At 41.5% G+C, this 25100-nt stretch overlaps 1 protein-coding gene across 4 annotated transcripts in view; it reads left to right on the top strand.

Moving 5' to 3' along the window:
- Nucleotides 1-25100, top strand: part of celsr2 (cadherin, EGF LAG seven-pass G-type receptor 2) — a 67822-nt gene that overhangs the window by 28813 nt on the left and 13909 nt on the right. For all 4 annotated transcript variants that reach the window (XM_031287453.2, XM_031287452.2, XM_031287449.2 and 1 more), the window contains exons 3-17: nt 3689-3911; nt 9844-9959; nt 10074-10162; nt 15621-15778; nt 16118-16281; nt 16592-16717; nt 19240-19409; nt 20060-20239; nt 20331-20444; nt 21014-21170; nt 21946-22087; nt 22239-22359; nt 23538-23721; nt 23865-23966; nt 24108-24202. In XM_031287453.2, the coding sequence (XP_031143313.1) occupies nt 3689-3911; nt 9844-9959; nt 10074-10162; nt 15621-15778; nt 16118-16281; nt 16592-16717; nt 19240-19409; nt 20060-20239; nt 20331-20444; nt 21014-21170; nt 21946-22087; nt 22239-22359; nt 23538-23721; nt 23865-23966; nt 24108-24202 (2141 nt within the window). The remainder of the gene's footprint in view (nt 1-3688; nt 3912-9843; nt 9960-10073; nt 10163-15620; nt 15779-16117; nt 16282-16591; nt 16718-19239; nt 19410-20059; nt 20240-20330; nt 20445-21013; nt 21171-21945; nt 22088-22238; nt 22360-23537; nt 23722-23864; nt 23967-24107; nt 24203-25100) is intronic.

Below are 25100 nucleotides of genomic sequence, written 5' to 3'. Positions count from 1 at the left end.
CTCAGTTTCCTTGAGCTTGTTGTCTTTGGTGTGTCTAGAGGGATAAAGCCACTCGAAGATGCTCCTCTGTTACCTAGCAGCAGCTCAGACACACCTCAGGTTTAAGATCTCTGAGGAAACACGTTTTGCACACAGGGCTGGTGCACAGTAACACTACATCGTTAGATTATTCTCTTGTCGGGTTTAATTATTTAATAACAACTTAACACTGCTTTTGATTGTTTAGTGGTCTTAGATAAATAAGAGCTGGTGTGCTTTAAGGGTGAATATCTGCAGCAAAAGTTTGAATTTGTCAGTCAGTATATGTTCACTCAAGTATTATCTCAGATTTAATTACTGTATCAAAAACAGAAATCACAGAGCAAAGTGCTGAAAAGACTCCTCCTGTCTAAATAAAAAACGGATCTCTATGTGATTTCCTGCCTTAATGATTCATGCTGGCAGCAAACACAGAGTGTGGGCACTGGGATTGATTTATAGAGGGGCGTAAATAGAGCACAGGAGACATGTTTGAATTATTGATCAGGATAATCTGTAGAATTGTGACTGTGATCCCATCCCCGCCCACTGTGCTGCTCACCTGGCAACGTAAAAGCTGTTGGGGCGGAGACGTCCCACAGGGATGAACTGAAGAGCATTTTGTCAGGTATCAGTGAAGCAGATCTGTATACATTTGTACAAAAATGTACTGTTAATTGTTAAACTTGTTGTTATGTTTGTGTTTTTCACAGTTAAGCACAACTCAGTGTTGCCGTAACTGGACCATACAATACAGCTCTGTTTGCTGATGCAATGTTTGACCACTGTGACTGCTTAAAGAAACACAAGTAGTTTATTGCCTACAGCAAGTTGCTGAATTAATAACGAGGCAGACAGCACTGTAACTGAAAGGCTTTATTTTCCAGCCGGCTGGCCAGCAGTAGCTGTTTGTCATCAGGAAGAACCTGACAGTAAATTGTCATGTGCTCACAGTGTAGAGTGGGTACTGCACTCCATTTTGTTGCTTCTGGAAGAGCGTGGCACCGAGACCCTGACATGCTACAAGATGTCATACCACTTTAGAGTGGGGCATACTTATAAAGTTGTCAATGATGGCTTCAGGTTAAAAGACAGTTTATTGGTGTCTTACAGATTAGTAATCATTATAAAGCATAAATAAAAAGACCTTTTGGGATGTGAGGTAATGAACATACAAGTCAAAGAAACCCTTCCCATTAACAAAACCTTCAAAGGTTGAGGGTTTTAACAATAAGCCATCAATGCTGCAGTTATACATTTTAGTACATCTTTTTATAAAAGGTTTTGCCTTGATGCTCTGCAGCTTTCCTCCGGGAGGTCAGCAGTTCAAAGGAGGAGTTTTTTTCGTTTGAATTAAAGCTCTAAGCAGGCAAAACAAGCTATGTTAACAGAATGTGGGCCCACAACCTGGCAACCCAAACGGGTTTTTTTTATTTAGTTATTACCAGACTGTAAAGCATGTATTTCTTATTTCTAAACATTAAGTGATGATTTAAAATCCTTTTATAATTTGTTTCCTTGTTGTAAACGGCAGTTTAAAGTTTAATTGCTGTCTTCTGAATTAAGTTTTTATTTGTTTCTGTAAATTGAAAGATGTTCAGTGTCATTTTCACCAACTTTAACGTCTCATCTCTTGACTTCACTTCACTGAATAGATTCACCCCAGTGATATTCACAGTGATAAAACAAAGAAACTTGCTTTCAGCGGACTGTGAATAGAGTGATTAATAGTCAAAGAGTAAATAAAAGGCCTGTGTATCAGTTGTGTTGGATGAAGATGTAGGCTGTGTGTGTGTGTGTGTGTGTGTGTGTGTGTGTGTGTGTGTGTGTGTGTGTGTGTGTGTGTGTGTGTGTGTGTGTGTGTGTGTGTGTGTGTGTGTGTGTGTGTGTGTGTGTGCGTGTGCGTGCGTGCGTGCGTGCGCGCGCGCGTGTGTGCGCGCGCGCCAGTGTTACAGTGTTACAGTGTAGTAGCCTACACAGCGGAAGTCTTCCACACTGCTGACTGAGTGGCTTGGCACAAATTCCAGCTCACGGATGGGAGCGCGCAGTCTCGCCTGAGCAACTGCTGCAGCCTCCCAATCCAGAGGATCCGGACAAACGGCACATGTGAGCCGGACTGCAGGGCCGAGGAGGGCGAAGGCCTGGGACACAGTATCTTTGTCTGTGCATGTCTGGCTGCTGTAATGATCTTCCCCTTCAAATTGATAACTGTTTGCTTTGTTGGCTTGGTGTGACAGGCAGTCGTCTGTCTCCTTCTGTAGTTCAGCTCAATGTTAGGGTGCGACAGACGATTATTTTTTATCATTGACTAATCTTTTAAAAACGTTCTTGGTTAGTCAATCAATTGATTGATTTGTCTATAAAGTGTCGAAAAATGGTCTTAATAATTTGTTTTTGTTTTTTACCGACCAACAGTCCAAAACCCAAATATATCCCAAATTATCATAGAAGATAGAAAGCACCTCTCTACCGTGGATCAACGCAATAAGAATAAAGGTGCTGACAGACTAGGCAGGCGGCAAAGAAGTAGTGGCGATGAAGGCCGACTGTGGCGTCGCCTCACGTGGACTGTGTCTTGGCCAAAAAGTTCTCTTGATGCACTTGAGCATGTACGTTCTGTGCCTGCGTGGCGCCGGGAGAGCTAGCTAGCCTGTCCATCTCACAGTTTGTCAACAGTCTGTAACTATTTTGATAATCAATTAATTCTCTAGGTCATTTTTCAAGCAGTAGTTCAGCTGCTCTCTTTAAGATTCTCAATTGTGCATTTGTTTGTCTTATGTGATAGTTAACTGAATATTGTTGGGTTTTGGACATTTCTCACTGTTTCTTGTCATTTTTTAGGGCAAAGGATAAATCGATTTATCAAGAAAATAATTATCAGATTAATCAATTATGTAAATAATCGTTAGTTGCAGCCCTATTTGTGACCCATTACTTACCTTTGACTGGTATTTAAGAACGGTTCGACAAGTGTTTATCATGAAAGCATCAACATAGATTCACTTGGGAAGAGACCTGTAAATCAGAGTATGGATATCAGTGTCTGATAGGAAGGACACAACTATTTATTTCTGGTTGACATTTGAAAATGAACTCCTCAAATGTCTGTAAAGTGTGAAAAAGCGGAAAGTAATCATCATGAGCCACCCCAGTCTGCAGAAACTGCAATCATTGCGTTTGACGGCTTCAGATTCTGAATGCATAAACACTTTCAACTCACTGCTTTGAGACATCAAGTTGTCTCCCTGAATATGAATGCAGCACAAACTGCAACCATATTCCCAGAGGGAGGAGGGGGAGTTACGCTGGGTGTGACACAGAGGAGAGAGAAACACTGAAGCTGCTGAAACACTCAAAGAGAAAACTGTTCATACCTCTGACTCTTGAGTCAGTTTTCCTCTAATACACTTAGTTAACAATGTAATCATTTATTTTTCATTGACTCCTGTATGTTTGAAACAGTAGAGCTGTATATTTCAGGCAGATCATTTCAGACCTCTATAGCGGCACATATAGGACAGCTGCAGTGACAGAAAGGAAGCATATAGCAGTGTGGCGTCCCTGGGGTGGAAGCCACAGGGATGACTGAGGTGATGCTGCTTGTCACAAATGATATTAATCCTCATTTCTCGCCACCTTTCTCCTTCTCCATCCACCTCTCTGTATCCAGGAGAGCTCTGCGAGCTGTCGTCCCGCTCGGGCCGCTGTGCTCCGGGAGTCTGCAAGAACGGGGGCTCCTGTGTCAACCTGCTTGTCGGCGGGTTTAAGTGTGATTGTCCGCCGGGCGGCTACGAGAAACCCTACTGTGAGATGACCACACGCAACTTCCCCCCGCACTCCTTCCTGACCTTCAAGGGCCTCCGCCAGCGCTTTCACTTCACCCTCTCTCTCACGTAAGCACCTCCGTCTCCCTGCAACAAGCTGTAGCTCACCTGGATCACCTGCGCTGCTCCATCGCCTTTCAGTAATCTGTGATTCACTCTTTATCCACCCCCACATCCTACTTCTGTATGCTCTCCAGCTCTTCTTTTCACTAAAGTGTGCTCCCTCCACCTCACATTTATGTAACCATAATGGTGTTTAATAACAATAATGGGCTCACTGAACAACAGCCATCTCCTGTAGAACCACTTTGGTGTCAGATTATTGTTCCTGTGCTAAAAATACAGAACTACCGCATAGACATACTGCACATTAGAGGTGTGCATACTGTACTGTGAGGTAAAAGCTGGACAGCAGCTGAGCTGAAGGAGCTGTGTTTTTGGAGAGGAGACTTGCATAACATAAGGATGTTAATGCCACAGCCAAGAGTGAGTCTGATCTTATCTCGGTCAGTGTCACTTTGAGCTGTGAGCTGTGAGTCAGCGGCTGGCCTATTTCAGCACAGTCTCCCCCAGCAAGGTGAATCCCGGTATTTTTAGGTACAATTTTATTTGCAATTTTATTAAATAGCCCAAAATCACAAATTAGTCTCAGAGGCCTTTCCAAGTTGTACAACAACATACCGCACTCTCTATCCTTAGACCCTAGATTCGTATATGGGAAACCCCCACTAAAAGCAGAATCAAGCAGTGCATTTTGCATTACACAATTCATCAGAAATTAATACATTTTTATGAATGATTAAACAAGATTGTTAATGTTAATTTGTGAACTTTACAGATACTGGTAGGTGGATTTTGTTATCTTTAGACAAAGTCGGGCTAGTTGTTTCTTTATACTAAACTAAACTGACCAGCTGCTGAGTCTAGCTTCATATTTAGCATACAGACATGAGAATTATATTTATATTATATTTTCTCAGCTACCTTTGGCAGGAAAGTGATTAAAGCTTATTTCCCAAAATATCAAACTATTCCTTAAACTACCATACAGGGGTGGGGGGGGGGCTACATAGAGACCACTTGATTTTATATTACACATATTTACAAGCAAACACTAGCAGACTGAAAAGAAATTCCATTTCAGACTATTTTCAGGACTTTTCTCTAAAGGATTTATCACATGAGATGTGCAAACAGCGATGTCATTGCTAACGCTGGCACTTTCTCTGAGAGCTGGAGGTGCTATCTCATGCCACAATTAGCATTTAGTAAAAATAGCAAAGATCTGAGCCCAAGGTTCCTTCTTTTTCCAACACCGCACAAAAAGAAAACGCCTCATGTAAATTTTATTACATTAATTTTAAAAGTAGACAGTTTTACTTGCAAGGTCCCATTTCTGCTTATTGCAGTGCCTCTTAACATAATCATAGACATCATTGTAAAGGTATTTTCCCATAGAAGAGTATTTTTCTTTCAACCGTCCAACTTATGTCAGAATCAGTTATTATGATGCAGGTGTAGCATGTTGGGAAACTGAAGCCAAAGCTTTTAGTCTGTGTTGTTGATTATTTGAGGGTGGTTTGTGGAGGGGAGATGCTTTAGAAATGTGCAGATGAGCGGTGAACACTGAACACATGCAAAGGCAGCAGGATCTCCAATCTGCATGAATTCTCCATGTGACTAAATGTAATCAACGATAAAAGCCGTTCCGTTCTGTTGATATATGTCACAACAAGTGACAACAAGTATCACCTCTCGGATGGTATCACAGGGAATGTGTCCTGCCATTTTGTTTTACTCATTGTGATACTTGTCACCTTAGACGTGCTTGGCAGGGGTTGACACTCACAATGGCTGCCGGTGGAAATAATATCCCCCTAGTGAGATTTATGGACTCGGCCGTCCTTTAAGCGAGGTTCACATGACATGAGTCTTTTTTGATGGCAAACTGCCCAAACCAGTTTTGAAAGTGGTCTAGATTTCACTGGCAGGTCACAGAAGTGAAGTAGCTGCTGAAATAGCTGCTGTGTAAAAGGTGCCAATAATGAGAGCCTGAGGCAGGTGAGGTCAACAAGTAGCTCTGATACCTGAGCCCGCACTGATCAGGTTCTCCCAGAAGGAGCTTCTGTTATGATGAACAGCTCAGGATGTGGATCTTGTTTACTCAGAGTGATGGCTAATTTTAGGTCTCGTGCTATCACAGCTCTGTGCTGTTGAGCTCCGCAATTAAGGCTGAGATTTGTGAGTGTTTTGGGATCAGTATAAACAAGATTGAAACTTTTTTTCATTGTGATATCTCCAATATTCTCTGTGACTGAACTGATGTTTAGGTCAACAAAACTTAGAGTCTCCAGTCATGCTAGCCATTAAACCATTGCAAAAGAAGAGCGCACAACAAGATGACACAATCAAAAGAGCGCCAGTCAATCCTCTAACGATGGAAAGCGATTTGGAAAATGTGATGGAAATATATATTTTTTTTTTAATTGAATTATTTTGTGATCTCCTCATCCTCCTTGTCCACACATATCTGATCTTTCTTCAGTAGAGCGGAAGCTAGTCACATGCTTCCAGTTTATTCTCAAAGTCTGCTTCTATTGCACTCTTTATAAAACATTGGGCCCTACTTAAACGATCTAAGCGCATGGCGTGTACCGCATGGCGCAGGTGCGTAGTTTAACGGCGGAAAAAAGGGTCCGTGCGCCGGGCGCATGGTTCAAAAGGGTTGTACTTTAGTGTCTTCATTAATTCATAGGTGTGTTTTGGGCATAACATGCAATAAACCAATCAAGAGTGTCATCTCCCATTCTCTTTAAAAGCCAGGCACGTTTGTACCTTGGCGCATTGCTATTATGATGGCGGATTTGCACCGTAATATTTTTATTTGTAATCTTTTGCATGTTTGTGTGCTGCTGCGCTTCCCTGTGTGTGTAACAAGCATAGTGTGCGCTCGCTGTGCACAAGCTTAGGCACATTTTACTAATGCGCTGTTAAAATAACAATGAAATGCTGCACTATTAACCGCTGCCTCAAGATAGCAATACGCCAAGAATTCACCTAAACACACCTCCCTGTAAGACCAGATGGGCGTAGGTGCATTTGCTATTTAAATGACGCGGGCGCTGGACTGTCTTAAAATAGCCAAGACACTTGCGCCGGGCTTTGCGCCTTGTAGCGCTGGATGCAAGATATGGCCCATAATCTTTTCTACCATAGCCAAGTGCAAAAACGTCTTTGTGGTATTTTGACAGTTTTTTGCCATTTTTTATGCTGAAATTGAAAATCTACATCTAAAACAGGAAACACACTTATTATGGCGCAAGAGGAAAAGTCAGAGGATCAGTAGAATTTATCCTCTGGGGAACATGAGTGTCTGTTCAAAATTCCATCTGAATCCATTGAATAGTTGTAGAGATATTTCACCCTGGACCAAAGTAGTGAATCAACATACTGACACTGCCATCACTTGAGCTAAAAATAGTTAGTTCAATAAGGCTGTTTCTTCTTTCCAACATTTCATATAAATTGTATTATCTAACACAGATTTTTGATCTGTATTTCACACTTATAGGTTGTAAAATCAGTAAGGGGCTCTTTTTTTCTTCCTCCCTACTGCACACGTCTTATGAATTGCAGCATGTTAGCATAGCGTGACACGGTTCCCTACATAAGGGCAGACTGGTTGTTATTTTTACTGATGGGTGCCTAATGTGACACGCAGTGATGCAAGTTGAGTCAGTTTTTAGCTCCGGCTGATTACTCTCATAGTTCAGAGGGCTCTTGGGGGCAATCTGGAGAAGCCTTTTAAATCGATCCGTCAAAGACTGAAAGCCTAGTGAAGAGTAATAGACTCTCTAGATCATAATTCTAGTAGGCGTTCTGTATTCTTTCCTGGATATATAGACGCCATCTGACTGCTCTGTCTCTGCTGTTATCATCAGCTGGAGCATCAGCATCCTCTTTCCTCCGAGGTCGTGACTATCGCTTTTCTCAGTAAGCAGGTCAGCGATGCTGTGCCCCCTGGCTCTCTCCAGTTAAAGAATACTGCACGAACAGCATCATGTACAGTATACCCTCAAACCCTGAAGTCTGAAAGAAGGTGGTGGGCGGCTGCTCGTGGTATCGAAAGAGCATGTATAGATATTTGGATGTGTAAATGACATACTAAAAAAACTGCTTAGGCAGAGACTGCAGGTCCGTTTGGGCTCAGAAAAAGAATAAAATCACACCAACTTTGTGGTTTTCAGTGTTCCAGAGCCAGTCTGAGATTGATCTTTTTTAAATAATAAGTCATTAGTCTTTTTGAAGAAAAGGAAGCTGCATGTTAATGGAATAAATTACCAGAAAACCAGATGCCAGTAAGCCTCTCGATTGGCAGAGGTGCACAGGAGACTCATTGTTGGGTCCCCTTTGGGATGGATAATTAATACATCTGTTAGTTAGTTCTGTTTTTTTTGTAATAACAACCATTTGACCCATTTTCACAGGATCAGATTTACGACCGCAGACCACATCTGACAGGTAAAGCGTGATATATTTAAACCATGTGGTCCACCACATACTTCGATCCCAGATCGAGAGTGAGGCGCAGATATATTGAAATGTGCATTAATATGCAAGGATCATGCAACATGGCGGCCCTGGGCGATCTAGTTTCACCATCAAGATGCAAAGAGAAACCTGAAACTGAGGCTGTGGTTACAGCACTGGCAGCTGTCTGTCGTCTCCTCCATGAGAAAATATATTTTGAAGCTGTCACTGCTGCACTGTCTTCTTGTGTGCTTCTTCTTTACTTGCGGTAATGTGTTCGCCCACCGTGCTGCTTTGACATTGCCCTAGTTTTCTGTCTCTTTGCTGTAGTGTATCATGTAATGTGGCTCTGTGATATCTATTCATGGCACGCAGAGTCTGCATTCCTTCCCTGTGTCTGTGCTGCAAATATGACTGTTTGTTCCTCTGACTCGGCCTTGTGTTCATGATTAACCTCATTATCTGTTCAGTGATCTTTGTCAGACCTCGGCATTGTTAACTGTTTAGCTCATCTTCATGATAGGAAGTTACAGATCACACTGTATTACTGTAGCAATCCAGCGTCAGTGGAAAGTAAGGTGGATATTTTTAAATGGGTCAAAGGAGACCACTGTCCTTTTTCTTTTCTCTGTTAACGTGGAGTACAGGCATAGCTGACAGCAAATGATTTCTTACAGAACACGCCAGTACTTATGTCATTTGGTATCGTTATGTTTAAAGGCTAGTGTGACAGTACATTTTTCTTAATTTCAACAAATCTCATGAAAAGACCAAAACTAACAATGTGTTCCTCCTCTCAATACTTCTTTATCCTGTCTTTGGCACTCAGCCCTAATCCCATTCGTTCCTATTGAAGACGTCATTTTTAGGTTACAAATATTTTATTTATATATATATATATATATATATATATATATATATATATATATATATATATATTTTATTTTTTTTTATTTTTTATTTTAAAGGCTCTGTAATTTCCTTACACAGCTGGGCACTGTGATTTTTAGCAAATGTCACTCAAACAGGAGTAAATAGTGCATTTGTTGAGGATTATTTTCCGCAGCGAATTATTACACATTTGGTACTCTGTATTTACAGTAGCAGTGCACGTGGGATTGAGTTAAAATAAAGTACAGTGGTTCCTCAGAATGAATGCATGTGTCATCCAGTGCAATTGTGTGGCTTACTCGTGTGTTTTTCATAGTTTTTGGACAATAATTGAGGTCCGAGGCACAGAGGAATATGATATGGCAGTTTGTAACTACATCGACTATCTTTATGTTACGATGAATTTATTGTTGGTTTTTGTCTTTTCATGGAATTTGTTGGCAATAAGAAAAATGTACAATAGCACCATCCTGAACATTTAATTCACAGAGTGAATATGAATTTAAAATATATATATATACATGAACTAAACAGTGATGAGATTGAGTATTGACAAATATAATTTAAATGTTTTTTTCAGATTTGCTACCAAAGAGTGCAACGGTTTGTTACTCTACAACGGGCGCTTTAATGAGAAACATGACTTCATTGCCATGGAAATCATCAATGAGCAGATACAGCTCACCTTCTCTGCAGGTAGAACAGTTTTTGGTGTATTTCTTCTTTGGCATTGTGATTTATTGCAAATGTTCTTTTTCTTCATTTTTATACCATTTTTGTCAGTCATTCACTTCTTTCATTGTTTCTCAGGCGAGACCAAGACTACAGTTTCACCGTACATCCTCGGAGGAGTCAGCGACGGCCAGTGGCACGTAGTGGAGGTCCACTACTACAACAAGGTACTCAACAGAGGAACTACTCCTCAAACACCATGTATGTGCAGAACTAGGTTTATGATTAGAGTTAAAGCCTTTAAATTTGTTTTATTTTTCTTCACAATGCAGAAGAATAACAAGTATAAATGTTTCTGCTAATGTCTCAGTATGGAGCCTAGACACTGATAAAAACATAACCCAAGACAACATGTGAGAACTCTTAATTTTGCTGGTTTCAAGAAATAGTTTGACATTTCAGGAAATTTGATACCACTCAAAGCTGCAGAATGGTATCCAAAAAAAAAAGAAAACTTCTAAGTTTATTTCCCAAAATGTCAAAGTATTCATTTAAACAAGGGTGATCTTGGTTGTGATTGTGTTTTTCATTTCCTTCTTTTTATCATTACACAAAAGCTGACGTAACTTTGGTTAAATCTGTCTGCTGCTGCGCCCTGCATCAGGTGTGGCAGTAGAATACCAGACATAGTTGCCGAAAATATCAAAATGAAATCAGGTCGCAGTTTAGTTGTATTGGGTTAAAGGCTGCAGTGATAACTGACGTGCTTTCTCAATAAAAGGCTTTGTCTTTAGGACATCATAGAGGACGAACGGTACTGGGTGCAAGTTAGTTGTCTAAGTTTGTTGTACTGCCTCTTTAGTGTCAGACTAAAGAATTGCTGACAGGCTGATGATCTGGAAACCAGCCAACATGCCAACTAGACACTGATGGAAGGAGAGACAAGAGAGGGGCGGGGGGTGAATGAATGAAAGCCAGAGAGTGGGAAGGCAATGCTTTTCCAGACATGCTCAGATTGGACTAAATATGTTTTGACTAATACATTTCTCTGTAAGAACATCACAACAACTTAATCTGTGGAGGAATGTATGGAGCTGTTGTCTCTGCTCTCTCAGTACTTTCCCACCCAGGACCGACACACAGGATGTCACATTTTAGTCTATTGAGGAAGTCACTTTGCATCATAAAGATGTTGCCAGGCAACACCCCCGCTGCTCACATTTTCTATTCAGTGTCTATGATAACATGGCCGTGTCAGATTTTAGCCAAAAGAAGTGATGAAGGGGGGAAAATCTTGTCAACTTTTGGATGAAAACTAGTTGTTTCTCTGCCAAGAAGACATTAAAGTCTCATTAATCACTTTGGTACAAAACACTCAAATCAAATAAATCTCTGATTCCTTTGTTGTTTTTCTGACCTGGTAGTTTTACTGTAAAGCTCGCTGCATGTTTGAAGAGGACATGATTCTGTTGATGTGACTTTTGCATGTACAGTACAAGTGCAATGTGATGTTTGCATCGGACTGCCAGTTTGATAAAAACAGCTTCATGTTTCCATTAGAGAGGTTCTGGTTTTGGTGGCATATAAATTAATGTAGGAAGTTAACTTTCATTAATTGATGATCCACTAATAACACAAATGCAACAGGAATTCATAATATCCTGCATTAAATCATGAATGATGCATTAAATGAAACATATTATGTGTAATATTATTTATATATATATATATATATATATATATATATATATATTAGATCATATACATTTGCACCCATATCATAAAGTGTAACCACTGTACTCATTACATATGTATTCATTATATTGAATACATAGCATATTTTTAGTACTAAATATCCCAGAAGTGTCTGGAGGGGTCCAACCCCCAGCTCTGGCTGAACTAATTCTCCCAGTCCTCATGTTCCACATCCTGTGAATCGCTGAGGTAGAAACATGGCTCCTCCCTCTGAAGGTATCCCATAGTGGCCCACTCTAACCCGTCCCTGTCCGCAGGGGGTGGGGCAGGGTGAGGCGGGGAGGGGGCATTTTAGATTGAAATGTGGCTTTCAGGATGATGGGGGACTGTGGAGAATGGCAATGACCGCTGTCTTTGTGTTGGGCTCTGCTTCCTTTGGGACCACGGGCAGTGAATGATGCGGCCCCGGGGAAGGTGCCCCTCTCTCTCTGTTCTCCAGTGAGGATAGAAAAGCAGAGCAGGAGAGAAGCGAAAGGAGGGTAAAGAAAAGCTGAGAGAAGTATTGACTCGGGCTTTGAACGGGGATGCTGCGCTTCAAGGCCGACCCCTCTTGTTGCTATGGTTTTTCTAGTCAATCTTAAATCCTATATTTGTGTTGCTTGCTGCCTTGCTCCTCCAGCACAACCCCTGTCACCCTCTGTGACAGGGAACTCATATTCCCATAATCCCCTGTAGCGACGGATCAGACCAGTGTTTAATGTGGTCTTGAGCAAATATGTGCGCTTCAATCAGTGCTGACAGGATGGGGTTTTGTGCAGCAGAAAGACGTCCTGACAGACAGTCATTATTGGAGAGTCAACAGCCGTGACTGATGACAGCAGAGGTCAGGGAAAGGAGCGTCCAATCTGGAGCGCTGCCTGTTTCAGAGCTTTCACAGCGAAGGGAAACCGTGGAAAAAAGCATGACGGATGATTTCACCTTTGGCAATTCACACTGCATACTTGCTTTTTTTTATCATCAACAAATTTGTAACAAATTGGCCTCAAGGAGCATCAACTGAAAAGTGAAAGCCACCTTCAGTGTCTGTTTCCGTCTACTTAACATTTCAGTGTTGAACAGCGAGTTTCACAGTCAAGAAAATAATTGTTGGGACTTCCTGTGGGAACATTGCTTGACAACAGGGCCTGTTGTACTGAAAGTACTAATCTTCTTAAGTTACTCAGCAGCTTGTGAGTCCGTCAATCTTGAAAAGAGTTTACAAAACTCTGATTTAGTGTTTTATCACTTGACTTCATGGTTTAGTCACCTGAACTGCAGACTGAGGAGTGAGGTGGCAAGCATAATTTCTATTTTCTAATTTCTAATTTCTATAGTTTTAGTAATAAAACCATAACCACCTTGACAGTTCTCATCTTGTATTTTTTCAGTCTGAACTGTGGGAGGTGTTCTTCTGTTGCAAGTGCAATTTGCATTTTCATAACTATTTTTTACTAATTCACAAATCACGGCCCACTGTATTTTATTTGATGTTTTAATTGTTTAAGTATTTAAGTATTTTATTTGTATATTTTGACGGATTGCCATAACATTTTGTCCAGACATTCATGGTCCCCAGAGGATGAATCCTGCTGACTTTGATGATCCCCTCACCTTTTATCTCTCCTCACCAGCAGGTCAAAGTCTTCACTTATCCTGTGAAATATCTCAAGATCTATTTGATGTATTGGCACACACATTGATGATTCTCAAATGTTGAATCCTTCTGACTTTGCTGATCTCTGACTTTATTTTAGTGCCACCATAAGGTCTTAATTTTGTATAAATGTCTCGACAACTATTGGTTGGATTGCCTCATTTTTTTGTACACACATTTATGTCTGTCCCCCCCAGGACAAATTGTCATAACTTTATTTATCCTCTTAAGTTTCCTGCTTTGGTTTATGAGGAAAAACTAATTACCACCAGCTCCAGCTGTACTTTGTGTTTAGTGATAATTGTCAAATGTAAGCATGCTAACCCACTAAACTAAGTTGGTGGTCATGGTAAACATTATACCCGCTAAACATCAGCATAAAGCACCACTGCGCCTACATACATCCTCAGAGCCTCTAGCATGGCTGTAGACTCTTGTTTACTAGTGTGCTTTGTTTACACTTCGATGGTGTTTTGTTACTGGGTTTGTTCTATAGATTACATGTTTCTTTTGTGCTCTGGTTGACGATAAAGTTTTATTGTATCCTTCTTTTCCAAATCACACATATTTCAGAGAAGATACAACCACAGCACAATAACCTAGAATCACCAAGAATGATAAAGTGAGTCAGGTGAGATGTCATGATAACATACAGCCAGATGGTTTAGGGTTATTATTGGTCTCATCTCATTCACATCCCTAACACTCGTCACACTGTGAACACAAGACACAAAGTGAGTGCAGGAGCCTCTTAGTCATAATATTAGAGGCTCACAGAGAATTCCTCTAATTCATTCAGTGAAGAGAAAAACCATGTGAGAGTAATTGAATTGCAGCAGTGCCTCAGGCTAAAATTATGTCTCCTATGATAGAGCTGCTAAAGATTTTGCACCAGCCAATGACATTTACAGTATATCTCTAGCTGGGTGTTGTTTTTAATGAGCTTTTAAATCAAGGGATCAGACGACAAAGACGAACTATCGGGGAAATCATAATTTCTCAGGCTCCTGCAGACAGTGGTGTCTATTTCTATTTTAGTTTAACTTCATGTAAAACTAAAACAGCCAGACAATAAAATGTGTGTTCTCAAGCCGTCAGCAATGATCCAACTATTCATATCATCTCTGCACATGAGATAAGCTAATTCCTGCTAAATCCTGTCTGACCAGATGACCGCTCAGCGGCCCGTCCTCGCCTGCAGGGGAGCAGTCACTGCTCAGCTCTCAGCTCGCGACACCAGCTTGAACCTACACTTAGGGTTAACATGAGCTTTACGTGACCTCAGAGAAACCGGCCGTTTTGAGAGGAGGTTGTGACCTTTTATTGACAGGATCATCATTCTCTCCCTCACAGACCCCTCCTCCTTTTGTTGCTCCCCCCTATTGATTTCTCAGACAATGAAGGAGATCCTTTGTCGACAGGGATGATGTCCTGCAGAGAACAAGCTCATCTCTTGTGTGTGTGTGTGTGTGTGTGTGTGTGTGTGTGTGTGCGCGTGCGCGTGCGCGTGCGCGTGCGTGCGTGCAAGTGTGCATGCTTGCTTTTTAGCTCTAGCTGTTATGATATGAATTATTAAAAATACTCAACAACAGCAAGCTAAAGCTGAACGGGGATTGAACCAAGTGTGATGCAAAAAAAACCTTTATTTGGTTGTTGTTTCCCAGTTTCAAAGCTCCAGTTTTTAATCTGGCTCATAAAGCTACATACAGCTTAGCACTGTCTGATATTCCCCAGAAGTTTCTGCACTGCTTTATGAATTATTCCTGTATTACAGTAAATGAGACAGAATAATGAGAGATTTTCATAACAACCTATTTCTGAGTCCTATTTATAAATGCTGGGTAACAAAAAAATACTGAAAAATAGTAGCACAGCAATTTTTCTTTTATCAGTGTTTCAGGATCTTTAAGCTGACAAACCTGTGAATTCTCAAATGAACATGATACTATAGGATGCTAATAACCTTTCTTCTGTCCATCTAAATCAAGCCATATTTAGAGCTTCTGCTGTGCATATTGATGCGAACTAAAATAAACCTGTGATATTATTCTGAGTTGAATTATCTTTAAAACATAGTTTGCTTAGTTAAATCCTCAATTGGACGAAAAACAACAACGACCAACATTAGAAAGTTCTCTAGATCCTCAAGTGTACACAAAGACTTCAGTGTGCACAGCACAGGCAAGGCAACAAGGCATTATGCATTCTTAATCCTCATTGTTTTGACCAAAGGCTCCACACAGACATAAGGCAGGCACCTTATCTTAATATTCATGAGTTTGTCTCTCGCTCCACAGCCGATACTAAACCAGGCCGGCCTCCCGCAGGGACCCTCGGACCAGAAGGTCGTTGTAGTGACCGTGGACAACTGTGACGCCTCTGTGGCCCTCCGGTTCGGTCACATGATCGGAAACTACACTTGCTCTGCTCAGGGCAGCCAATCAGGATCCAAAAAGTGAGTCCACAGGAATTACATCAGCAGAATTATTAGTTATTACATTACAATGTGGGAGAAAAGTCTACTTCTGTATTGACTTCAGTAATTTACGTGATTACTTTCTTTGCGGTCAGCTCATTAAGAGACAGAGTAAAGTTGTTTTGAAATTAAGTTCCACATCTCTAGGGTGTTAGTTAAGCTTTTCTTTTTTTTCCGTTATCTTTTTTTGTTTTTGTTTTCATCTCTAGGGGGAAAATAACTGCAAAACTATCTCTGTGATGAATGTTTTGTGTTGACGATGTAAAGGCAGAGCAAAACACTCTGGGTGCATACATGTTCACGGTTCTATGTTTTTAGATCACTGGACCTGACCGGCCCCCTGCTCCTCGGAGGGGTCCCCAAACTCCCAGAGGACTTTCCTGTTCGCAACCGGCAGTTCGTGGGCTGCATGAAGAACCTGCGTATCGACAACCAGCACATAGACATGGCCAGCTTCATCGCTAACAATGGCACTCTGCCAGGTACGTTTTGTCCTGCTGTTTGGCATCCAGAGATTATCCTTCACTTCATCTCTTAAACCTGTGACTGTTTCACAGTCAAACAATGTTTTATTGTTGGACCAGCCAAGTGAGGGAGAAGAGGAAAGAAAATAACAATGACTGTAATGAGCACAGCGGGGAAGTAGAGTCAGTGGGAAATTATCATTGTACCTGCTATGAATAGTTTATTTCCCTCTGACTCTTTGCTATGTTGATGAAATAATGATGTGGGACGGATCAAACGGGACAGATCAAACGGGTAAATTACCCTCTTATTTTCTTGCCCTCCTAGGATGCTCTGCCAAAAGACACTTCTGCAACAACACCCCGTGTCTGAATGGAGGAACCTGTGTGAACCTGTGGGGCTCCTTCAGTTGTGAATGCCCGCTTGGATTTGGAGGACAAAACTGCGAAAGAGGTGAGTCAAGTTGAAAAATCCGTGAGACCTGACACGTGTTTGTTTGCAGTTTTGACCCAAGACTGTCCTCAGTCTCTGTGACCCGACACTCAACTTGTCATTGAGTATGAAGCGGCCATCCATCAGGTCGGAAAAAAAAGCATGGTGGAAAAAGTAACAGAGACTCAATAATGCAGAAAATGCTGTGTTTGTTTTTTTTAAATAACAGGTGCAACTGTGTACAGTGCAGTTATTGGTGTTTGTCAAATCAGTGATCACAGCTTTAGGGAACACCTGATTTCATACAGACATGGACAGTCATAAAAAGCCTGTTGATTACACTACGGTAGTTTTAATGTCGGATTTATGACAGAATCAGTATCAATTGTGAGAATCAAGGTGCTTGAGGCTGAATTTTCTCTGGTTTACATGATGTTGAACAGTGTAGGACTAATTGCTTTTTGGCTTTTGAAAACATACAGTACGTTGCTTATGTTTCTGTCCCAGTGTTCTCCAGTGTCTGTTTTTGTTCCACTTGATCCACTGCAGCTGTTATCTGTGCTGATTTATGGTTTACAGCAATTTGAGAAGAGACAGAGGATAAGGAATGAGCCCTGTAAATGTCAAAACAAACACCTCTTGTTTTTAGCTTGAAGTAGAATGAGTAAAAAAGAGATTTATTTCAGTAAGCATTTTTTGTATGTAGAGCAGATGTAAAAGGAAGTAGAGATGGATATTCAAGAAAAGGGCAAATGTGTTGCATAGAGTGCATAAGTCTGAGAAAAGGTGGGGATGGGTGTGTAGAAGTGGGACATAATGCAGTGTGATCACATGTTAATGATCTCGGAGGGAGATTTAATGAGCTTTGATAACTTGTATATATTATAATCAACAAGTCAACAACAGCATCATTAGAGGTGCCTTTTTAAAATGCAGTTGTTTATGTATGTACTGCGTGGGAATGGTGCAGAGCATGTAGATTAGTGGATAAACAGAAAATTAACTAACGACTATTTTAATAATCAAAAGCAGAAATGCCAAAAAATCAGTGGATCCAGCTTCTCAAATGTAAAGATTTCCTGATTTCTTTTGTCTTACTTGAAACTCAGTATTTTGGGGGTTTCAACCATTACATAACGAGCTATTTGAATCTGTCACTTTCTGCTTTGGGAAATTGTGATGGGAATTTTTAATTATTTTCTGACAAAATCAGTAATGAAAACAATCGTTAGTTGCAGCCCTAAACATGGATCTGTTGGCGTCGTCTGACCACACGTATACAGGAGTTAACTAGGTGTGGTTAAACTCCAGCATTAACTCACACAGTACAATTATTTAGGCAAGGTTAATATATACAGTTCCAACTTTTTGTTTTTATCTTTTTGTGTAAATGTGAAACATTTTGATTGAAATTGCGCTGCAGTTTCTGTCGTTGTAGCTCACTCATCTCACCAGCCAACAATGACTGCCACAGGTCATCAGGTTTATTTGCCAACACTAATCGATCATTTTGATCAGGTGCTTTTCTTCACTTTGTACAGAGACAGCGTAATCAGAGGGTAACCGTTTCACATCAGACAGAGTGTCCTTTCCTGTCACTTTGTTTTTTACGTGTGAAAGAGCCAAAAAGCTTCTCACAGTCAGTGCATGAGTGCACAAACACCATAACTTCCTTCTGATTCATGAACTACACAAATAAAACTGCATTTGAAATGATTTTCAATTAGAATTTCACTGATACACTAAAAGATTTAGTGTAGTCATTGGGGTTATTAAAGATCCCCTCCAGACACATTTTAAGACTCACACAAATACTCTGCTTTGATAAATAATTTATGTCTGATGTGTTTTTGCCACAAAAAAGCCCCCTCGTTATAAAGTCTTAAAATAACCTCTACTCCTTCTTCCTCGTTGAAAAATCAAGAATCTATGAAAGCACAAATAGTTGTTTCAAATGTTTCGCTGCTGTAAGTTCATTCTCAGTGTATGTGCACTGGAGGTTTGCGTGTCTGGACCACGATTGGCTTCCAGAGTAGTTGTGATGTCATAAATCCTGCCGGTACCTTGAACTCTTTGATTGATTGAAGGTGAGCACAGAGAAACTTTCCCCCTGTCTGCAGATGAATGTGAAAACATTCTTCTAGTATCAAACTCTGCTCGTACAGTACATCATTCTGCACAGTGAAGCTGAAACATCACATTCAACGAACAAGACAAACACATTTATGACTAGAGGGGGACTTTAATCATATGTTACATTTTATTTTATTACTGAAATATCGGTACAGGTGTTGACTTGTAAAGCCAATTATATAGCTTTCTGGGAACACCTGATTTGATTTTAGACAGCCACAAAAAGCTGGCAGATTGAAGCAAAATGTCTTTATGTCTGATAAACAGAGTTTTTTTTTAGCTGTGATAACGTGGATGTGATCAGAGAGCATACTGGACTTGCTGGTTGACACTAGTGACTCACTGTCTCATGTCACATACTGTACAACTCTCTCTCCTCATTTATCTTCATCATCATCTTTTTGCTGTAGTCATGACCAGCCCGCAGCGTTTCCTGGGTAACAGTCTGTTGCAATGGAACAACATGGCAGCGATGGCGGCCTCCGTCCCATGGCATGTAGAGCTCATGTTCCGCACACGTCAGGCCAGCGCAACACTGCTGCACATCTCCGCCGGCCAGCAGCACAACTTCACACTGCAGGTGAGAGCAACATGTAGTTACACCTTTTCTCGCTGAACATGGATACACACAAACACACACTCCTGGCTACATTCTGGTCTCCTTCAAATTATTTCTCTCCACAGACAGTTTTATAGACGTGGCAATGCACAGCTATGTCAGTTTATCCTCAAAGAGAAACTTTAATTAGAAGAAAAGAAACGGTTTCTAGGTTATTTCTTCTTTATGGTTACTTAAAGTGAGATCCCAGCCACAGTGAGAGCATGACAACAGTTTCAAAAAGATAAAACATTCTGGGATTGAGGCTCCACCTGTTGGCCATCTAAGTCGCAGCACGTCACTGAATATCGGAGGAAGTTGAGACAAAAAGCCAAATGATCAGACAATCATTGTAGCATCTGTGTTTGGCTACGTTTTTACTTTGATGTTACATAACTGTCTCATAATCTATTTCCAGCCCTGCACACCTGTGATGTGCAGCAATTCAAGGTTTGAATTTTGACTGCAGTGTGCAAAAAAAAAAAAACACTGTCAGAGCTCTCTGTTTCTGTTTCTCTTGTGATGTAGTGCTGATTCTTGGTGGTCTTTTTTTCTCCTCTATTATTGAACATTGGTTTAATCTCCCTCCTGCTGTATCCTCCCTTTTCCCGGCTCTCTCCCTGCCTTTGTAGCTGCGCGGGGGCAGTGTGCTGATGGGGCTTCACAGAGGGGAAGACTCAACTCTCTCCCGTGTGGAGGAGGTGCTGGTGAACGATGGAGACTGGCATCATTTGCAGCTGGATATTAGCAGTTTGGGGGGAGCAGCGAGCCACCGCAAAGCAGTGTTGTCTTTAGATCAGGGACTCTACCAGGTGGGTTGTTGCATCATTATTGCTGTAAATCACTATGAATTTAATTATTGTAGTTTTGCAGTAATAAAGTCTGTGTCATGCACCTTTTCAGGCCAGTATGGAGGTGGACGGAAAGCTGCAAGACTCCAAGCTGAAGACTGTGAGCGTTGGTGGTTTGGCAAGGCCCGATGGGAAAATTCTGCATGGCTTCCGGGGCTGTATACAGGTCAGGCTCTTCTGTAGGCCCCACTCTAGAAGCATTTGTGTCTAAAAGCACAAAGTATTTTAGTAAGCAACTCATCTAGAAAGCATTGGTTTCATGTTTAGCTGATCAAAAGGCATCTAGATTTGGTAAACTGTAGTTGTTTTAATGACTATATTTCAAGGTAAAGTAAACTACATGTTAAATATGACCATTAAAAATTTGTTGAAACCTGTAAATATCAAACCACTTATTTAAATCACTTTTCAACCAGATCTGAGCTACTTTTAACCCTTTTTTACTTGCCCTTTGAAACGTAAGCCATGCTCACTCAGCAGTGGTTCAAAACAAGCTTTAACTTCTTGAGTTAATGATGGAGTGCAGTTAAACATCTACTAGTACTTTAGCACCTTGACACACCCAAAACAGCAACCTTTGTGTTTCCAGCACATTCCAGGGGCCTGTTTCACCAAATAGCAATTTGCAATATGAGATAATTTCCCCTTTTCACTTCTTTTAAAGCATCTGTGTTGCACGCATAACTGTGTTGTGTTGCCATGGATACGTACATGTGTTTGTTTGTTTGCCTGCAGGGTCTGCGTGTGGGCGGGGCTCTGAGTCTGTCTCAGGCGAGGAAGGTGAACGTGGAGCCGGGCTGCAGCGTGCCCGACCCCTGCAGCTCCAGCCCCTGTCCTGTCAGCAGCTACTGCAGCGACGACTGGGACAGCTACTCCTGCACCTGCCTCGCAGGTCAGTCTGCTCACAACTTTAGAAACCCAAAACCTTGATCGTAACGTTTTGCAGGGCTGGAAGGTTACTTAAAATTTTCAAAGATTTTCAATCATCATCATGTAAATATTGATGTCTCTAATACCTCTTTCACACCACCTACCAGGGTTGGGCTAGGGTTGTCTGATCAGGATTCAAACCTTTTTTTGGAAATTCAAACCAAGCCAGTCAACGTGGGTATATCCCTAGTTATGACAATTCAGAGATCACCTGGGTCAACCCGGGAGCAATGCATTACAATTACCTTAAGTGCTAGAAATGGGGGCGGGGGGCTTTACACATCATATTCAGTGAACAGCTAACATCACATACTCCAGTCCACCATGTTGTTGTGTGGGGACCTGTGACGACTGCCCCACTCTCATTTCCAACCAATCACATAATTTGTCCCGCCCCGGCTGTTAGCGACCCAGGTCATGCGCAATTCACATTGAAATCGACCCTAGTCTACCCTGATCAAACACATCTGGTGACCTGGGTCGCAAAGTTGAGTAGATCGAGGAGGGTTACCCCATTCAAACACACAGTCGACCTGGGTATAGCCGTGATTGAGCCATCGGTGTGAAAGAGGAATAATTGCTCAATTAAAATGATTAGTATTCCATTAAACATGTGATAAAGCAACACTAAGGAAAGTGCCACAATTATCCTTTTTATACATAATCATTTCTTCTTATCTGTGCTTACCACAGTTGTGAGAGGACAGCAACTTATTTTCCTGTGTTTTGTTTTACAGGCTTCTACGGCACCAACTGCACTGATGTATGCTCATTAAACCCCTGTGAGCACGAGTCAACGTGCACCAGGAAGCCAAGTTCCTCCCGTGGTTACACCTGTGACTGTCCCAGCCACTACTTTGGCCATTACTGCGAGAAAAAGTACAGTTTTCCACATTTATGTTAAAGTGTGTGTGTGTGTGTGTGTGTGTGTGTGCGTGCGTGCGTGCGTGCGTGCGTGTCGATCGTGGTTCCTGTTGTGTTGCATGTTTTATTACTCTGCAGGTAAATTGATCATGTGTTCTGTCTACAGGACGGACTTGCCGTGTCCCAGAGGCTGGTGGGGTCACAAGACCTGCGGGCCCTGTAACTGTCAGACAGACAAGGGCTTCGACTCTGACTGCAACAAGACGAGCGGAGAGTGTCGGTGCAAGGTGAGTGTGTGCCCACTTGCAGCTTTGATTCATTGCTCTGTAACAAACAGACGCTAAAGCTGTGTCTCAATTTCATACAACATACTAATAACATACTGTAGGGGCATGTGTTTGTTGTATACACAAAATCAAAATTTGACTTTTAAAAAGAGCTGGAGGATAAAATGTAAATAATCAGTTATCCTGGGTTTCCAAGTTCTAAGTGAATTCTCTCCATTAAAGGTGCTGTAGGTAGGATTGTGAAGATCCAAGACTTAGCCAAAAATTTGAACATCAACAACTTCTCAGTCCCAAAAAACGTTTTCCTAAGCCCCACCCCCCACGAGGGAGAATGAATGCGTGTGCATGAGCATTGATTGACACGTAGTTAGACACCCCCCCCCCCTGGCCCTGATTGGTGCATCTGAACAGGGAGCTGTGGATTTTTGCAAATCACACTACAGGCTGTAGGTGGTGCCAGAGGAGCTGGATTTATTTTTAAATGACCTACTTCATGTAGTTCTACTCGAACATAGGGTCAGTTTCAGCAAATATGACAGAAAGTTAGTTTTATAAGTCTTAACTACTGCACATTTAAGTAAATATTGTTCATCAGGTCAATCCTTTCTTTAGCCTTTTCTGTCTTTTTGTCTTTATTTTATTGTTCAGTTATTATTCAGAGTTTTTTTTTTTAGTTCCATTTAAATAAAGTGAATCCACCGATATAAGATAAAAACTTTGGTATCACGACAGACTTAGCTATGAAAATGTCTTTAAGGTTCATTAACATAACTAAGCCAGTCTGTAAGCGATGGCACATACGCTGACTTCAGTTGTACATGCAATCTTTCCTATCAAAATGGTTGTATGAACTCTTTTACAGAGCATTGAAGGATATAAATATACTTTAAAAAGGAATACTAACTTTTTAGAATAAACGTAATGTTGTCACTATACACTACACCTGTTCAGAGTCTGTATGTAGTTTGGCATTGGGAGTCAGTTCAAGTCTGATTAGGAAAACGTAGGTGGATGACATCTTTAAAAAACTCATCCAGATGTTTTTTAACAAGCAGCTGCAGCTTGTTGTAGCTCTCAGGTGGAAATGTGGGGATGTATGAAAAGAGGCTGCTGTTGAAAAATTGATTCAAAAGGAAAATTGTTAATCAGCAACTTCCTCTCTCCAATCCCGTTTCCAGGACAACCACTACCGTCCTGAAGGAAGTGATACTTGCCTGCTGTGTGACTGCTACCCAGTCGGCTCTTTCTCCAGAGCATGTGACCGAGAGAGCGGCCAGTGTCAGTGTAAACCCGGCGTCATCGGACGCCAGTGTGACCGCTGTGACAACCCCTTCGCCGAGGTTTCTCCTAACGGCTGTGAAGGTCAGAATACAGCAGATTACTTTCAAAATGCTGTTATGCTTAATTTATAATCCCGGCTTCATTATAGCTAGAAATATATTAAATCATTTTCCATTTTTATCCTCATCATCTCTCTCCTCTCCTTCCTGCTCCATCTCTCTCAGTAATCTATGACAGCTGCCCTCAGGCCATCGAGGCTGGGATCTGGTGGCCCAGGACTAAGTTTGGTCTCCCTGCAGCAGTTCACTGTCCCAAGGGAACGCTCGGTATGATGGTTTTTCAGGCAGCTCGTCAAATTACCATATAATAATGGCATTATATGAAACTTGCCTCAAGCCCTCTCTGAGCTGCAGTCTATTCCCCACCTCTTATGTGATAACTCTCTCTCTTTCTCTCCTCCTTCTCAGGCACAGCGATCCGCCACTGTGATGAGCACAAGGGCTGGCTGCCTCCCAATCTCTTTAACTGCACCTCTGTTACCTTCAACAAGCTGAAAGCTCTGGTGCGTAACTTCTCTCTCTGTCAGTTTTAAAATTAACCATGCAATTCCCACAATACAAAACCAAAACACCAAAACAAATTCCTTGTATGTGTTAAAAAACGTACTTGGCAATAAAACCCTTTCTGATTCTGATTCTGATTCTGAATAACATCCTCATTCGTGAGGGTGCGGAGGCAGACAAGGATTTAAGCAGACTAAGGCCTCATTCACACTGCCTGCGTCGGCCGTCAGACGGTCCGGCAAAACATGCAGGTCTGTCCATTCGTTTTGAATGGGTGGAGTGCGTTTAGGCTGCGGCGGGGTTTGCTGCACAGGGGACACTCAAAAAAATGCAGCGGGCCTGCGGCGAAACGTTGAGACAGGCTCAACTTTTGGAGAAATGCAACACCACGTCACGCTGTGGTGGCCAATCATGTATCCGGCGATCAGTCTTGTCAATGTGTTTTGAGCTATGGTTTGAGGCGGTGTGAGAATCCCGTACAGTAAACAGGAAACATCACTAACCTATGGCTGCCACGAGAAGGTTTTAAAACACTATTAAGGGATAAAAAAACCAAACACAAGCACTGAACTGCCCAGGAGTTTGTGTAACAGCTGAATGTTTCCTGCAACAACGAAGCACTCTCTATGTCTCGCTCGTCTCTTTTCTTTCTCTCTCTCCTGTGAAATAAAGCTGCTTTCAAGTGCAGGTGGAAACATCGAGATCTATATACGATCTGATAGAAAACAGTATTTGTGAAATATAAAGTTTACTTGTGCTATATTGGAGGGTTAAATAACACAACAAGACGTCACACAAATGGACCGTTTGTTAGTGACACTCCCACCGCCGCACAACCCTGCGGCAAATCGCTTTTTTGGTCTGAACATAGCTTAAGGGCTCTAACATTTTAGGACA

The sequence above is a fragment of the Sander lucioperca genome, chromosome 6 (assembly GCF_008315115.2).
Source record: "Sander lucioperca isolate FBNREF2018 chromosome 6, SLUC_FBN_1.2, whole genome shotgun sequence".
In the NCBI taxonomy this organism is placed as follows: domain Eukaryota; kingdom Metazoa; phylum Chordata; class Actinopteri; order Perciformes; family Percidae; genus Sander; species Sander lucioperca.
Note: the sequence above shows the minus strand (reverse complement) of the source record. Positions and strands in the feature narration are given on the sequence as shown.